At 58.5% G+C, this 17458-nt stretch overlaps 1 protein-coding gene across 1 annotated transcript in view; it reads right to left on the reverse strand.

Moving 5' to 3' along the window:
• MEX3A (mex-3 RNA binding family member A) overlaps positions 1 to 5513 on the reverse strand; it is a 13186-nt gene extending 7673 nt beyond the window's left edge. The window contains exon 1 of the mRNA XM_027907074.1: positions 5006 to 5513. Coding sequence (XP_027762875.1) covers positions 5006 to 5474 — 469 coding nt within the window. The 5' untranslated portion in view covers positions 5475 to 5513. The remainder of the gene's footprint in view (positions 1 to 5005) is intronic.
• Positions 5514 to 17458: the final 11945 nt, after the last annotated feature.

Raw genomic sequence — 17458 nt, forward strand, 5'->3', positions numbered from 1 at the left:
CAACAGCCCTGATGCCACAGACAATCACCGCCTTGTTGTGCGGCAGCGGAAAGTTGGGAACGGGAAGCCCTCGGCCCCAGCAGCGATGCGATGCGATGCGATGCGATGCATCGCGCCGAGTGGGTGTGCCCGTGGCCCCCCGCACGGCACGATCCCGCCGCGGCCCCGTGGCACACGGAGCCCGAGCCCCGAGCCCGGGCGGGGGGAAGCGGGGCAAGGCGAGCGCCGGGGGATGGGGATGGGGATGAGGGGAGGGGGCTGCCAGACAAAGGCGGGGGCCCCCACCCAACGCCAGCACGCTTTTCCCACTGCCCTAGATTCCGGGCGGCTGCGCTGCAGCGCGGTTCACTCGGTCAGCGCGGCATCCAAGCCGCCCGATCCGATGCGCGGAGGAGCGTGTGTGTGTGTGTGTGTGTGTGTGTGTGTGTGTGTGTCTCCCGAGAAAATTCCCTTTGTCTCTCTCCCAGACCCATTTTCTCCTCCCACCTCCAGTTCAAACCGCACGAAGTCGATCCCGTTCCGCACTTTTCCCTGGTGTAAATTCAGACCGATTCTCATTAACACTTTATAACAACCCAGCACCGACTGCAATCTCTCTCTCTCTCTCTCTCTCTCCCTTTAAGGCTCATCCCGAGCTGCCGGAGCAGCGTGTGCAGGTTGGCTTCAGGCCCCACCAGACCGGGTGGCTTTAGCTCCAAGATTTCTGTGAAGCAAGGAGACAAGAGGAGCTGCCCCGCTCGCTGCTCCTCGGATGCTGTACATCCATCCACCTCCACAGGGTGGGTGGGGGAGCTGCAATCATCAGACTTCCTCAATGGAAAAGGCTTCCTTGGACTATTTTTAAATGCTGAAAGCGTTGAAGCATGTTTGGAGCTACACAAAGAGCCCAATCACCTGGGGTTAGTGGGGCCTCTTGTTATTTGACTTCACCTTGCCAAGAAAGAGCAATTTACGTTAGGCTCCTCTCTCACATAATCCCATTCCTGGTGACAACAGGCTGGTTGAAGCAGGCTGGGAGATGCTGCATCCAAGGGTGTCTCTGGGTACAGGTGACAATGGGCACTATCACTGTGATGAGACCAAAAATCCTTAGAGGGACCAAAAACCCTTAGAGGGAAGGTCCTCGCTGGGAGCAGGCGCAGCAGGAAGCCAAACCTACCCCACACCTTCTCCGGACACCTGCACACACCAGACACACAAAGAACCAGCACCATGGCTCCCTAACCACAACATCTGGCCTTAGATGTGCCCCACTGCCTCTTCCCTGACTCCACCAAGAGCAGCCCACTTTGTCCGTGAGAGTGGGCAGAAAAGTTGAATATGAATCCTGATCTGGCTGATCTACACCCATCTCAGGTGACTTCTAGGGAAGAACCCAGCTCATCGCAGTGGCTGAGGATTTCTGCCCCTTTCTAAGTTCACAGCACACATGACCAAGACACGATGCCTTTAAGACACTCTCTGCTCCTTTAGTGTCTCTCCCATCTCAACCCACACCCTTGGGTTGCAAGAAACTTCTCCACAACTCGCCTTAGTATCCCATCATCTTCTCAAAAACCACCTGTAAACCCTTCCAGTGCTTTGTCTTTACACCCTGGCAAATTCATCCACACGTGAGAACCCACGCAGTCCCAGACAGGCTGTTGCAGACAAGACATCCACAACAAGGGTCAGCAGGAGAAATGCAAGAGCCACCAAGCACCCCCAACAAGTCACATAGGCCCTGAATGGCTCCAGAACCAGGGAGCACCTTCCCTGCCATGGCACATGCCCGGGAGGTTCAGTCACCCAACTCAGCACAGCTGGAGTTCTCACACACCAAGGGAAGGAGGGATGACCTGCAGGAGCCACGACCCAGGCAGAGATGATCCTACCCCTCACCCTTGGAGCAACAGGAGGGCAGGTATGGAGGCCATGGCTCCACCTCCAGCCAGGGAAGGGGTGTCACCTGAAACCATGCCAGGTCCCACCACTCCGAGGGGCAGAGGCAGCAGTCAAAAGGATTCTCATGACTTCATCCTCTCATCCTTCCTTTCCCAGTTTCCCCTCCTTCAGTTCCCAAAGCAGCCCTTGGCACACCCCACCAGCCGCCCAGCTCTCTGCCACGGACCCTGGGGCATCAGGTGAGGGAGCAGCTCCCGGTGCCTGCCCGTCCAGTTCCCACCAAGTCCCCCCTTTGCAGGGCCCACCATGTCGTGCCAGTGAGCCCCCCGTGCCAGGCAGCCCGTGGCCGTGCCGCTGGAGATGTGCTGCTCAAATTCAGCGCACAAACCAACCCCAGCGCAGAGCCGAGCGAGGTTTCCAGCAGGCGATTGGCTCCGCAAGGGCACGTTCGCAGTTCCCGGGGAAAGCAGGAGCTGCCAAGCTCAGGTTGAGCTCTCCTGCAGCATCTCTCACTCCAGGTGGAGCCACCCCCTCTGCCACAATTAAACCTCTTCACAAACCACCCTTTACAGACAGACCAATAAAAATATATGGGGCTTGAGCCTTGTTTATGCTCAAGTGCCTTTACACTCTTTCGGCAAAGCGAGGGGTGGCCTGATGGCAGGTGGAATTCCCATGGTCAGGCGCAGGCACCTGGGCCCCCATGGCCAGATCCAGGCCTCTCATATCCAGGCCTCTCACATCCACACCTGCCCATGAGAAACACCTTCATATATGGCAAATATTATTTTAAAATAATCAAAAGGAACAGTGTGTTTCTTCAGATCAGAAAATAGTAAGTTAGAGAAAACCCTGTCACCAAGTAAAGCCCTGAAATCATTTTGATTTCATTATTAGTTTTTGCAAGATGTTCACAGATACTCATAAACCACTTATTTCCCTAGAAAACCATCCACCACGTGAGCAGTACTACCAAAGGGTGACAATCTGCAGTTTCTGGGATTCCTGGTCAGGCATCCATGAGAGTGCAGGATTCAGTCCCCTGGGAGCCCAGCACCCAACTCCAGACCCTCGTAATCTGGCCTTCCACGCAAAAACAAGGAGACACTGGAGACATTCCTACAGGCCTTTAGAAACAAGTGTGGGCCACAATCTCTGCTGGAGTAAAGAGCCATGGCTTCAGGGTCTGTGTGCAAGGAATCCTGGCTTCTCCCAGCACAGGATCAATCCCACCTGCTTCCATGACGGGGCACAGCCTGCACCGCCTGCCCCACCGGCGCATGGAGCGCGGCCGCGGCCCCAGGGCTCCAGCACACTGACATTTCACGGTTTCCCAGATGTGGGAAAAACCCTCGCACATGCGAAAAATGGTGGAAAAAATCCAGGTCTGCACGTCCCTCTCCATCACTCTGGCCACAGCAGGCACGCGCTGCGCTCTGAACACATCGGAACACACCCCCTTCTCGGGAGTCTGGGGCAGCAGTGAGATCCTGGAAGCAAACAGCCCCCCGCACGTTTCCCCTCGGTTCCGCCTGCTGAATCCTCTCTCTTTCCCAACTTTATTAAACAAAGGGGGCCTGATTCTCCACGGCCTCACACCCGCCAGAGCGGAGTCGGTGCTGAGCCCGCCGTGTCTGCCCGTGCTCCGCTCCTGGAGGTGTAAAGGCATCGCGGGGAGGATCAGGATCAGGGCCAGCGGGATCTCCTTGGCCAGACCTTCACCCCGCTCCAGCCGTCTCCCCAACTCCCCGGCGAGGGGCCCCCATCCCAGTGTGGTGGATGCCAGAGCAAGAGCTGTTCTCTCGGCTGCAGACGCCCCGAGTTTCAGGGAGGTCAGCACCCCCTGGGGACTCCTGCCCACTCTCCATCCCGGCATGGGGACCGGACCCTTGCTCTGCGGGTCAGAGCGAGCGGAGCCTCCGCAGGGCCCATTGTTCCCACCACACGCCCCAGCATCGTGATGCCCAGCCCGGAGCCATTTGTGTCCCTCTCCATGTGGCTTCCCCTCGCCCACCTCTGCCCTTCTGGGGGCACGGGGGGAGGTCATCACACGCCAGGTCCCACCACGAACCCCCTGCTCGGATGCCTGCGATCCCAACCCACGGGGGAGCATCTGCCCGTGGAGCCGCAGGCTCTGCCCTTCGCACTTCCAGAGCGCCAAGTTACTTGTGCAGAGAAAGAAAGAAAAAAAAAACCCAACACTTAGCCGCACTATTATTATTTTTTTTTTCCTCTGTAGCGACACAAAACTTCTCTCGGCAGCACCGTGCCCCCGCTCCCGCAGTGCCCACGGGCAGCGCGGGGCCCCGCACCGCACACCCGGGAGCGGTGGGGGTGGGCGAGGGGTGACTTAAGAGTGGGTGTGGTATGGAGATATATATATATAATTTTTTTTTTTTTTTAAAAGCCCTCCTCCATTCCACCTCGCTCCGAACGGAGCCGTGAGGAGAACAAAAGCATCACTGTGGCGGCGCGCGGGCAGCGGCTGCGGGGTCCCACGCGGGACGGCGAGTCCCGCTCCAGGGTCCTCCCGCTCCCACGAGCGGCGGGAGGAGCTCGGCTCCCACCCGCTTACCGGCCGCTCGGACCGAGCCCGGCACCACCACACCCCCTCCGCCCGGCCAACAAAGGGGGGCTCCGGGGCGCGGGGCCGGGCTCAGCCCGCTCCCCCCGCCCTCCCCCCGCCTTATTCCCAGGTTGTGTTTTTTTTGTTGATTTTTTTTTTTTTTTTTTTTTTTTTTTTTTTTTTTTTTTTTTTTTTTTTTTTTTAAGGAGAGTGCGGTCGGGATCGGCTCTTTGGCAGAACCGGGGAGCGGCGCGCGGGGCTCCGGTGCCGGCAGCCGGACAAGCCCCCCCCGCAGCATTCCCACAGACCTCCCGTCCCACCCTTCCCGAAAAACCCCCGTGCCGGGAGCGCAGCCATCCGCCCGCAGCTCAGGAGCTCCCGGGCTTTGTCCCCGGCGGGGCCGAGCGGCCCCGGCCCCGAACAATGGGCGGGAGGGAGCGGCGGGGGCGGCGGCGGGGCCCCCCGGCCGCGGGGGGGGGGGGGGGGAGTGTCCCGGGACCGGCGAGCGGCAGGACCGCGGTGGGGATCGGGGGGTACCGGGGGCCCGGCGCTCACCTTGCCGTCCCACGATCTCGGCCACGTGCTCGGAGCTGGGCACCGGGACGCACTCGGTGGTGTTGGAGCTGCTCTTGAGCCGCAGCTCGGCCTCCTTGTAGAGCGCGCACAACTTGGGCTCCGCCGCCCCGGCGCTGGGCGCCGCCGAGCCCTTCGGGGCCGCCGGGGGCGGCGGCGGCGGCGGCGGCGGCGGCTGCTGCGGCGGCGGCGGCGGCGGCGGGGGCTGCTGCGGCGGCGGCGGCGGCGGGTTATTGTTGTTGTTGTTGCTGTCCTCCACCAGCACCACGGCCGAGGAGGAGGAGGAGGAGGAAGGCTCGCCTAGCCCCAGCAGGCAGAGCTGGTCCAGGGCGAGCTGCAGCGCCCGGTCATCCTCCAGCAGCGCTCTGTCTTTGCCGCTCCCACCGAAACAGCCTAAATCGCCGAAACCCCCGTTCCTTTCCATTATCCCTGGGACTACCAGGCTAGGCATGGCTAACAAAGGCTTGGGAGGGGGCTGGGGGCTGGGGGGGGGGGGGGGGGGGGGGGGGGGGGGGGGGGGGGGGGGGGGGGGGGGGGGGGGGGGGGGGGGGGGGGGGGGGGGGGGGGGGGGGGGGGAGGGGGGGGGACACAAAGAGCTCGGGAGGGAGAAGGGAAAAAAAAAGGCAGAGGGAGAGAACGAGAGAGAGAAAAGGACCCTCCGCCCCCCGCCCCCCGCCTGGCCAAGCCCCTTTCCCGTGTAACCCGAGCCCCGCGCCCGCCGCCTCCACCGCGGGGTCCCCCCGCCGCCGCCCCCGCCCCCGGCCGCCGCCGCCGGGGGGTGCGGGGGGTGCGGGGGGCGCGGAGCGGAGCGCGGCCCCGCGGGGGGAAACTCTTTTGTTTGAAGGCGGCTGGGCGCTGCGGGAGCGGCCCGGCCCGCGGGCTGATGGGGGATGTAGTCCGGCCGTGGCACACCCCCGCCCGCGGCGGCGGCGCCGGGGACCGGGCGCTGGGACGGGGGCGGCGGGGACCGGGGCGGCGGCGGGAGCGGGGGGAGTGGATGTTAGGGGGGATGGGACACCCGCCGTGACACGGGGAGGGGGATGTGGGGACCCACGGTGACACGGGGAGGGGGGGGGGCGGCGTGTCGACCGGCACGATGGGGGGGATGTTTGAAAGCCACAGTGACACTAGTGGAGTGGGATGTGGGGGGACCGGCTGGGACACGGGTGGGGGGCTGCAGAGAGACACACTGCGCAGTGGGTGGAGGGGTTGCAGGGGCACACGCCGTGTCCCACGTGTAGGAGCTGCAGGGGGACCCACCGTGTCACCAGTGGAGGGACATGCCATGACATGGCTGAAGGGAGTGCGGGGAGACCAACCATGCAATGAACGGGTGCAGGGGGCTGTGTGGGGACCTGCTGGCCAAATGCGTGGGACCCACTGCCACACGGGTGTAGGGGGCTCCTTGGGGGCCCACCGTGCAGCAAATGGGTGGAGGGGCTGCATGGGGACCCACTGTGGGTTCCATGAGTGACTGTGTGGATACTCACTGCACACACCCCAGGCATGGAGGGGTCACAGGAGGAAGGGATCTGTGTGAGGACCCACCATGTGCTCCTCAGCACAGAGGGGTAATGGGAGAAGGAGGGGACTGCGTGGGGACCTGCACCCAATCGAGGAGGTTTTGTGTGGGGACGTGCCACTGCCCACCCAGGAGTGTGCTGCGGAGCTGCCCGGGGTTGGGATCCATCCAGAGACCCACTGGCATAGCAAGGACCCCTGGGAGGTGTGGTGGCTCAACGGGGACACCTCAGGGTGGTACTGCTTGGGCACAGGCTGGCAGTGATGCCAGGGGTGGTGGGGTGAAGGGTGGGGTGAAGGGTGAGCTGAGGGTGGGGTGAAGGGTGAGCTGAGGGGTCTGGCTGTGATGGGGCAGGTCCTGAATGGGTGGACCCCCCGCCATGGGCACTGTTTTGTCCTCCTGAAGCGGGGTGAGACCCCCAACCAGAACCACAAGCATTTGAGGGCCGACACTGCATATCCACCGGGACTGGGAATCACGGAAAACAAGGAGAAGGGGTAGCCTCCCATCCCCCCAAGGCCTTGTGATGGCTCCAGGCTCAGCGAGGCTTGGCGGGGCTCCTGGGGCTCAGCTCCCCGCCCTTGGCTCCGTGCCCCAGCAAAGCCCCCTCTGCAGACTGGGGATGCTGGGAGGGCCGTGGGACAGCCCTGCTCCCTGGGCTGGCCTTTCTCATTGAAATGAGGAGGGTTCAGCGCGGAGGGAAGCAGTGACAATCGCTCCCCAGCTCCCAGCCAGTCGGGCTGGGCGGTGTGTGTGTGAGCGCGCGGTTCTCCCCTCTCCCCTTTCTTCCCTTTGAATCAAACCAGATGTCTCCCATGAAATGAGATTGCCGGAGCTCACACTGGAGAGAGACAATGCGGAGGGATGCGAGGCTCCCGCCGAGCCACATCGCGCCGCAGCTCTGGCAGAGGCGACGGCTGCGGCGAGGGCTGGGGGGTGGTGGCACTGGTGCCTTGTCACCGAGGCTGGAATTTTCTAACCCCCACTGTATCCTGTATGATTTCCTCTCTCTGGCTCTGGGATCCTTGCAGGGAGGTTTATTCTTCCCCCCCCTCCCCGCCCCCCCTTCCCCTCTCTGGGTCTACCAGCAGAAGATCTCAGCTGCGGCTAAACTCGGCAGATGGGGCACCCAGCACAAGGAGATGGCTCATCCACTGACTCAGCCGGTAAGGTGCTGCTGGAGCTCTCCCTGAGAGTTTGCCCAGGCACTTTGGGAAAGGGGAATTTTTACTTTCGGTTTGGTTTTGGCATCCAGGTTTCCTGATGCTTTGCAGAAACTGGGGAAGACGCTGGGACGCCGGTCAGAGGGGCTGGCGGTGGCTGGTCCCCTCTGCAGCAGGATCTGGTGTGGAGCAGCTTATGGGTTAGAGCTTGTGGTGGTTGTGCTGTGGATGTGCACAAGAAAGGGGGGCAAAAAGTAAAGCTAAGGGCAGGAGAACCCACCCCACTGCTGCATTTCACTCAACTAGTTTTGGTCGTGGCTGTAGAATAGTGTCTTGGAATTACTCTTTTATTTCTTTTTTCACCTTTGTGTGACGAAGGGACTCGTGAAAGTGGCAGTTCAGGATTTCCCTTCCTCTGTTTGTGTCGGGATATGATGGATGGTGGCTCCGTGGGCACATGCACGTCACACGGCGTATTTTAACGCCACAGGCACTCAGCCCTGTGTGCCACATGGAGGTTACACGGACAAAAAACGTGCATTTAGCGCACGTGGATGTTCACACACACCTGCTGGCCACGCTTACAACCAGGTGAACACACTGTGTGTGTCTGTGAGCTCGTGTGTCACGGGACGCGTGTGCAAGCGAGCGCAGGTGCGCAGCCGTGTACGCTGAAACACGGACACGAAGCGCACGTGTTTCTGTGCGAGGTGTTTGTGTGCACACACGTCCACATGCAGGGCTGTTCCCAGTGTGGGTGTGTATCGTGTGTGCACTCGTGTGCAGGAGCACACGTGCCAACAGCGTGTTGTGGTGCCGTCGGGACCCGTCGCGTTCTGCCCTGGAAATTTTTCGCCTGTCCGAGCTGGATCTCACACGTGAGGCCAACAGCAGTGCCTGCTCTGGAGGCAGCCTGTTATTTCAGGGGCACGGTTTTGCTTCCCATCTCCATTTTAAGTTCTGTCCCGGAGCTCTCAGGAGAAGAAAGTGCCCCTGGAAATCAGAAAGTGAAAGGAAAAAAAAAGGGAAAAACAAAAAAGCCCCAAACCGCCGAGCTCCGGCTCTGAGCGTTCCAACAGCACGAGCCAGGCCCAGAAATCACCAAACTGGCTAAAAAGTTTGTGTGACTCCAAAAAAATAGCGAAAATGGGGTTTCTTTTTATTCGCCTTCTCCCGGGGCTGTCGGATTTCACTCTGGTTACATCACCTTGCTTTCCTGCACAGCCACAGGGTCTAGCAACTTGCTTTAAAAAATTAAAATTCCTACTCGTGCAGATTCACATGACTCACAGAGCTGGGAATTTCAGGCAACCGGGAATGCTCATAGAGAAATTGCAGGAATTGGCAACTCGGGCAGTGACTAATCCTGATGGGTCCCCGATAGCAGCGTCTCTCAGTTCATACAATATTTTGGGGGCGTAGCTGGGCTCCAACCAGGACTTTGATCCTCTTCCCAGTGATAGCAGCTGCTTGGGAATGATCTTACCTCCCGTCTGGCATCGCTGCCTCTGGGGAAGCTGGATTTCAGGAGTAATTCAGGTTAAAGTTAGCGCTGCCAGGTGGCTTGAACCGGCTCGATGAGCTGGAGTAGGTCACGGGGGCTCGTGTCGCGGGGCTGTGGGAGGCTGCATTGTTCGCAGCTCCACAGATATTGGGGTAAAAGGTTATTTTTTGGGTGCAGGTAGCGCTGGGTTGCAAGCGAGGAGTTTGCTGCGAGTTGTAATCTCCGCGCAGCTACATCTACTCTGTGAACGTCCCTGCCAAGGTTTTTGGCAGAAACGCAGTGCTTCTAGTTAAAAAGTGGGCATTTCCAAATGATTTAAAATCCACAATCCCTGAATTACTGCCGGGGAAATAAAAAACGTATTAATTAAAGCCAGGGACGGCGGCAGAGTCCTCCGAGCAGAGAGGTCGGGATCGCGCAGCAGCGTCACGTGCTCCTCGTCCCTTCCCGAGGCAGGAGGCTGCAGAATGATCAAAGAAAAGGGAGAAACTGCAAACTGCAGCTGCTGCCGGTGCCAGAGCCGGGGAGGGGTGGCCGGGCACCGCTGCTGGTGACAGAAAGCCCTGTGGGAGGCAGGAATAAAGCTGACATTGACTGAGGAGGTGCCAGCAGCCTGTCCTTAGGCAAAACAGCAACTTCACGGTCACCATCATGAGCCAACGCAGAGAGAAACTTTCTGGATGAATTTGTGTCATCGATGCGAAGCCAAATTCGGCACTTCCCGGTGCTGCATCCCTCTGCCCCCTGACACAGCCCAAGTCTGGGGTAAAGGTAGCAGCTGCTAGGAAAAGTGTAATGCATCCCACATCCCGTACACTGAGGTGACTGATGGTGGGGAGGGTAGAGGGAACAAACACCTGCTTGGAACCAGGACGTCATTTTTAGGCTTCTCTTCATTTTCAGCTCACATAGAATCACAGAGTATTCTGAGTTACAAGGCTGGAGCTGGGGTGCTTTCACCATGAGCGCTCCGAGGCAGCGTCTCCCTATCCCTGGACAGCTCATTTCGAGAACTGCTCAGTTACAGGAGTATCCCAAATGCTGGAAAGCTGGAAGGGTTCCCTCCCACCCTGTGGGGCCACGGAGCTCTGAGCCCACAGCCCCACGTGCTGGTCATTCCCCGTAGCAAGCACGTGGTTCAAAGGTGACTCTGCCCTCCGTGGTGGCTGATCTGCCCAGGATGTCCCTGCAGCCTCATCTGTGGCTGCCACTGTCCGGACAATTCATCTGCTGCCCCTTGACGTTAAACCTCTTTGCTTTGTCAGCAGGACCGGCAGCAAGAGGAGTCTCACTGTCCGTGCAGGGATCCTAAAGTGCTTTGCAAACATTTGTTAATTAAGCTCTTCTATGAGATAAGTAAATTAGCGCAAAGCCTGATCCAAAGCTCCTTGAAGTCCATTGGTTTTGGTGAGCCCAGGTCCATGGGATCAGGCCCAGGAGAGCAGATTTTCAAACCCCTCAATTTTGTTAAGAGCTCAGCATATTGGCTGCAGATGGGTGCTAAGCTACGGGGACAATCTGGTGCTGGGACCGCCGGTGCTTCACCGTTGTTGGTTGTGATCATAACTCTGGAGGTTTGGACTTCAGGAGGGTTTTCTGGGAAAACTCGACTAAGGTTGCTGAAGAAATTCCTTCACCCTGAAATCTGGATGATTTTAGATCTGGGATCGAAAGCAGAGTTGAGTTTCAAGGTCACACTCTTGCCTTCTTTCTGCTGCTTAGACATGTAGTTCATTTTCCAAGGAGGATGTTTTCCTCCCGTTAGAATCCCACCTCCTGCAAGCAGGTAATTCCCAATTTCAGTTTCGAGAAGGTTCAGGTTTATCGTGGCGTTCCCTCGAGTAACGCCCCCTTCTAAATTTTGCCCAGGGGCACGTCGGGCTTTTTGGCCACTTGTCTGGTTTCACTGAACTTCCATCAGCCCTGAAATGCTGGTGCAGCCACTGGTCAGCTCCGTGGGCGTCGCGCCCGGCTCTGCTGCGGTGCCAGTGGGGCTGGTGTCCTGCGTGTGCTCCCACCGGCTGTGCGGTGCATCCACCGTCACTCAGACACTTCCTGGACGTGCCTGACCCCGAGCCCATGTGTGGGCCAGATGGTCTGCATGCGCCCAACACGTCCAGGGCGTGTTGGATTCGCTGCACGTTCGTTGTCAAGCTGTGCGGTGCCTATGCACGCGTTTCTGTCCAGGAAATCTTGTAGGGAAACGTGGCAGCTCCATCCCAGGGACTTACCTGACTCCTGTTGCCTGACAAAAGAGCCCTGTCTGTGTGGGTCCACCTGAGAGAAGGGGGATGTGCCGGATAATACAAAAAGAGGGGAGATTTGCATTATATATTAGGAGGAAATCGTTCCCTGTGAGGGTAGTGAGGCCTTGGCACATGATGCCCAGGGAAGCTGTGGCTGCCCCATCCCTGGAGGTGTCCATGTCCAGGTTGGACAGGATTTGGAGCAGTCTGGTCTAGTGGAAGGAGCTCCTGCCCATGGCAGGCACTTGGAACTGGATGAGCTTTAGGGTCCTGTTCAACCCAAACTGTTCCATGATCCTGTGATTCCAGGATTTCCACTCTAGAAACAAGGATGTGAGCCATGGAGTCAAACCAACTTGCATTAGGTGCAACCAGTTGTACTCCCCTGAGCTGCAGAGGAGCTCCCTTGGCACGGTCACATCTTCCCACTCGGTGGCTTTTTGTACCCACTTTTAACTCTTTCCAGTTATTGGTCATGAAAACAGGGCAGGTTTATGGGAGGGGTGAAGCCCAAAGAAATCGTATTCTTTCAGGAACATGGATGTGGGTGGTGTGGGCCGACTGCAGCCACATTTCTAGCCCAAGAAGACCAACAAAGAGCTCTGAAGTGTGGATTTGGACATGGATTGAAGGATTGATGCCCTGTCCCCACTGCCTGTGGCGGAGAATGGTGACAGTGATTATTCACAAACAAAAACACTCTCAACACACACAGTTAAATACATATAAAAGAGATTTTTTTTACCTTTAATCTGGGTGTTTTGTTGCAGTTCATAAACCTCGGGTGGAGCTGGTGTGCATAATCCTTAAGTTTTTTGTGTCTTTCTAAGCAATTTTACCAAAGTCATGCAGCAGGTCCATGGCACAGTCTAGCAGAGCCAGGATCTTGGTTTTTCTCCTCTGCACAAACACCACCACTCCAATTTTGCGTGGGAGCCCCTTTCCCTGTCTCCCTCCCTCACTTTTCCCCGTCGTATTCCACAAGCAGTTGTTGCACGTTCTTCCAGAGATGAGGAAAGTCATTACGTTGCAGGTGATGCCTCCTTTCCAGGGAGGCTCTAATCATCCCGTCGTGCTCCAGAGCTCTTCCTGTCACTGCTAATTTTAGTCTCGTGGTGGAAGTTGCTGCCGGGTGCTCTGGGTGGGGTGGAGGCTGAGCCACGCAGGTGTGTTGCAGCCCTGATGCTGCTCCAGCATCCTGCACGGCCCAGCGGTCTGCATGTCAGACCTGGATGGGAAAAGTCCAAAGAGCACACATCTTGGGGCTTTTTTAGAGGATTTGCAGTTGTTTCTGCCAGCCCAGGAGTGACAGATGCCTCTCCAGAGGCTCAGCATGGACAGTGGGGACCTGCTTTTGCAAACAGTTCATTCTCATGCAGGCACCTGAGCCAGGGCCAGGTTTTCCCAGGGCATTCACCTCCTGGCTCTGCCTGTCTGGGCAGGCTCCTGCAGGAACACTGAGTGATTCTGAGCCAGCAGGTCCTCACTCTGCTGTGCAGAGAAGGCCTTGTCAGCAAAGGGACTCTGGGCACAAACAAGCAGGTGACACCGTCAGGTCTTTGTTTTTATCCTTTCTCTGCAATTCCATATCCTTTTGGAAGCATCTCACAGCTTGAAGAGAGGGTGTTTTATCATGGCTCTGGGCTCAGCCCTGCACTGCTCCACTCTGGATGCTGCTCTTGGTGGTGAAAGTTGAGGAGTGGGACATGAGGGCCTGGCACAGCAAAGGGACCCAGAGGAGCTGTGGCTACTCCGTCCCTGGAAATGTTCAAGGCCAGGTTGGACGAGGCTTGGAGCAACTAAGGTCCAAGTTCGTCTTGTGCCATCCACTTGCCATGGGCAGGGACATCTTCCACTAGATCAGGTTGCTCCAACCTGGCCTTGGACACTTCCAGGGATCCAGGGGCAGCCACAGCTTCTCTGGGCAACCTGTGCCAGGGCCTGCCCACCCTCACAGGGAGGAATTTCATCCTATATCCCACCTAACCCTCCCCTCTGCCAGGGTTAAGACATTCCCCTTTGTCCCATCACACCAGACCCTGGTCCAAAGTCCCTCTCCAGCCCTCTTGGAGATTCTTTAGTCACTACAAGTGGCTCTAAGGTCTCCCCAGAGCCTTCTCTTCTCCAGGTTGAATTCGAGCTCATTGAAGGTTTCTCAGAGTTCTCTTCTCCTCTCCCTCCCAGGCATTAAGGATCCTGGCAACCCTCCTATTGCTAGGTTTAAAACCTGGGAAGAACAAGGGCTGTGCCCAGCCTGGAGTGGACACCTGGCCTCGCCCCTCCTCGGTTTTGCCCAGGCACCACCACGCCAAGCGAGTGGCGAGGCAGAATCAGGCCCTGAGCCAATTTAACCCTTCTTCTTATCAGTCTAGACATCCTCATTATCCAGATAAAAGTCTGATCCCTCGCTGAATCCCACTAAGCTCCTGCCTGTGCGGTGCTGAAGGCAGAGGGCACTCGTCCTCACCGGGGACTCCCCTGTGGGTGGGAGATGCTGCCCTGGCCCCTGTTCCTGTGCTGGGAGCAGGTCGTGGAGCGAGCGTGTATTATTCCGAGTGCTTTACCAATTACAAGTCATTACTAATGCCTTTATTACTATTATTTAATAGATCATGTTAATTATTATTATTAATTTGCTTTAAAAGCAGCGTTTCCATGGCAACGGGGAGATGTGTGCTGCTTTTCAGGCACATCAAGTGGACATGTTCCTGCCTCCTCCCCAACAGGCTGGCAGCCTACTGCAGGGCCTGGGGATGGAGGGGGCTGTTCTTCAGTGCCTGTGGGGATTGTACCAGCAGGGCCATCCAGGGGAAGGATGTCAGCACTGTCTCTGTCACTGGAGGGTCCCTCGTGCCATTAAAAAGTTCCTGTGGGATGCAGACTTTGTGCCTGAATGCTGCAGAACCCCCAAGAGAGTAGATCAGGTGCAGTAATGTTTGTACCCTGTGTGTGACCCAGGAGTGAAGGTGCCAGTGTTAATTCCTGCTTTGCTGATTCCCTGGTCCCTCAGCACTCCTTCAGAAGGTGCTTTGTCTCCTTTTATGTTTTGCAGTCAGCTGCAGAAGGACCAGGACTTGGAAGCCAGGTTGAAGTCCGGCAGTTCTTGTGTTCCCTGGCTGTGGGATGCCAAATCTTGGAGAGGCCTGAGGTGAGCTGAGAGCTGCTCTGAGCCTTGGCAGGTGCCACAGTGGTTCCAGGGCAAAAGGACCATCCAGGATGCTCAGGTGTCACCTGCCCAGTCTCAGGCAGTGTGCAGGCTCTGGTACAGGTACCCATGTAGTGAGAGGGGAGTGTAATTTATTGGGGACCATGTACCCCAGCAGCAATGCAGGTACCAGCACGCCAGGCTGTGCACTGTGACCTGGGGAGACAAGTTTGCAGCAGAGGAGGTGCAAGAGGCCAAAGTAAAGCTCAGCCAGGAGTGGTGGGTGGGGGCGTGTCCTGAGCCCTGCACTGCTCAGTGAGAGCCCAGCAATCACTCTGGAACAAGCTGGAGCACTAATTGCTGGCAGCCTGAACAAGGGCCCAGCGCTGGGGAGCCCATGGGGACCACGGCTCCATCTGCCCAACCTCGAGGGATCCCTGTGGGGCTGGAGCCAGACATGCTGTCGCCTCGTCCCTGCTGGTCCAGGTGTCCCCAAGGGTGGCACTGGGAGCAGACACGTGTCCCCACACTGGCTGGGTCCCCAGCCACTGCCTCATGCTGCCAGGTCATCATCAATTCCATTCCCCCACCACTTTCTGTGGTATGAGAGCAGTGGAAATCCATCACCTTCCTAAAGGTTCCAGCCAGAGGCTCGATCCACAGCTCCTCAGTGGGGGTCTGGAAGCTGCAGCCTTAAGGCACACCAGCAGTGATGCCCAGGCAAGCAGCAGTGCTCAAGGTTCTTGCTACAGAGGTAAAAGTGCTTGTTCCACAGCAGCACATCCCACAGATCTCTCCAGTTCACCCCGTGCTGGCCTCCACTCTCCTGGGACAGTGAGTTGCCTGGGACTGGGAGAGGGGATAACCCTGCTCAGCCCTGCGTGTCCCTGGGGAGAGCAGATCCTGGCAGTGTTTCAGCTGCTCAGGATCAGAAATGGGGATGGCAGGTGGCTGGGACAAAAGCCCCGTGGCACTGTCACCCCCCGTGCCAGCCGTGGTGTCCCCGGGGTTCAGGGGGCTCTGGCTGCCCTGCCGTGGGGACGTGGGGTGCGGGCAGGTGTGTCTAGACAGAACTCCGAGGGAGTGGGGAGGCACCGCGGTCCCACGGGGACACCCGCCCAGCTCCGGGCTGCACAAAAGCTGCTGAATGCACCCGCTCCTCCCCCTGCTCCTCCAGAAGTGGAGAAACACAAAAGAGAGAGGCAGGAGGGCTGGGAGCGGTGGGAGAGAGGGAGGGAGGGAGAATCCCCCATGCCCGGAGCTAATCCCAGCTCCACTCAGAGAGGGATCTCGAATAACAACCATCCGTGGTCGAGGCCAGATGGATTTGATTTAATAACAAAGCAGGGGGGCTTGGGATCATTTCGGAGCCTGCCAAGGGGCCAGATCCTCAGCAAGCAGCAAGGGGCCATCTGGTGTAAATCCAAGCATGAGCTGCAGGCTGCTCACATGCTTCCCAAACTGCCAGGATTGCCTCAGCTGTGGGAACATCTCCTGCCCCTCAGGAGCTCTCTGGGTCATGGCCAGCCTGGCCACCCATGGGTCACAGGGTTGTGCTGAATGAGAGGGACTGCTGGTTTATCATATGGACGTGGCCAGGAGGCAGAAGGGGAAAGGGAGTGGGAGACAATGCCTGAGGGGTCTCACAGTGTGTCACCTTCAGTACAGCTCAGCTCAGTGGGCTCAGACCCCTTTATGGGGTGTCCAACATGGGACTGTCCTTGGCCCTGCCTTTCAAAGCCCAGGAAACCCCTCCCCCTGCACCCCACAGTGGCTGAAGCTTCCCACTGCCTGGTTTCAGTGTCTTAGAGGCAAGGAGGTGGCTCAGGACAGTGTCATGCCATCCCTGGTCCCTGCATCATGCTAAAGGAGGAGTCAGTGCCCAGGAGAGGGGTAGCACCCAGGGCAGTGATGCTGATCTCAGGTTTTACCCTGCTCCTGCCTCAAATCCCACCCTGGATTGGCTTTGGAGAGGGTAGGTGGCTGCAAGGGGTGGTGTTCTTGCACGTGGCAGAAATTTGGCCTTTGGGCAAAGAGCCCCCCAGCTGCCTGAGCCCCTTCCTGCCCTCCCAGGACACAGGGGGCCCTGTCCCAACCCCAGTGTCAGGGCATGCAATAAATAAGTGCGTTTTAGCCATGCCCAACCTGTTCCCTTCCTTAAAGCAGACACAAAGTCGGTGTCAGCAGTGGATGCTTGGGACGACACTGGGGACCAGGCTGGCTGAGACAACACTGAAAAGGCTGCCATTCCCATTCCACCCCTGTCCCACATGGTCCTTGGGGGTGCCGAGAAGGCGATGGTCCTGTGGCAGGCAGGCTCACGGAGCAGCAGAGCGGCACCTCAGTGCCAGGCCATCCCCACAGCCCTGTTTGCCACGCCTGCCAGTTGGTGCCTGGGCCAGGCAGCCTCCCTGGAGATCTTGTTTCTGGAAACCGGAGCAGCCTTGGCGCTGCCCCGGCAGCTCCCCGAGCAGCAGGAGGTGCTGCTGTCAGCCCGACACCTGCAGCTCAGCCCGGCTGTCGGCGACTCTTCCCGTCCGGATCGCTTGGCGCTCTGCCGTGGGAGCAACGAGATCCCGGCGCCAGTGATGTGCCGGCAAGAGCAGAGGAGTGTTTTGTGCTCGGGGGAGGGTGCTGGGGCCGTGCAGCTGGGCTGGAAGGACAGCGGGAGGCAGGAAGGTCCATCCCAGAAGCAGGGAGCCGGCACGCTCCGTGCGGAGAGGCCGGGGTGCAGGAGCTATCACATGCATCCCCATGTCCCCCGGGGACTGTGTATCCTGCTCCAGTGGTCCCCTGCTCAGGGCACCGTGTTCATCTCCATCCCTGTCCCACTCGCTCCCCGGTGGCACCACGTT

Source organism: Empidonax traillii, unplaced genomic scaffold (assembly GCF_003031625.1).
Source record: "Empidonax traillii isolate 1590-97213 ecotype Southwest subspecies unplaced genomic scaffold, ASM303162v1 scaffold1397:size233085, whole genome shotgun sequence".
NCBI classification, from domain to species: Eukaryota; Metazoa; Chordata; class Aves; order Passeriformes; family Tyrannidae; genus Empidonax; species Empidonax traillii.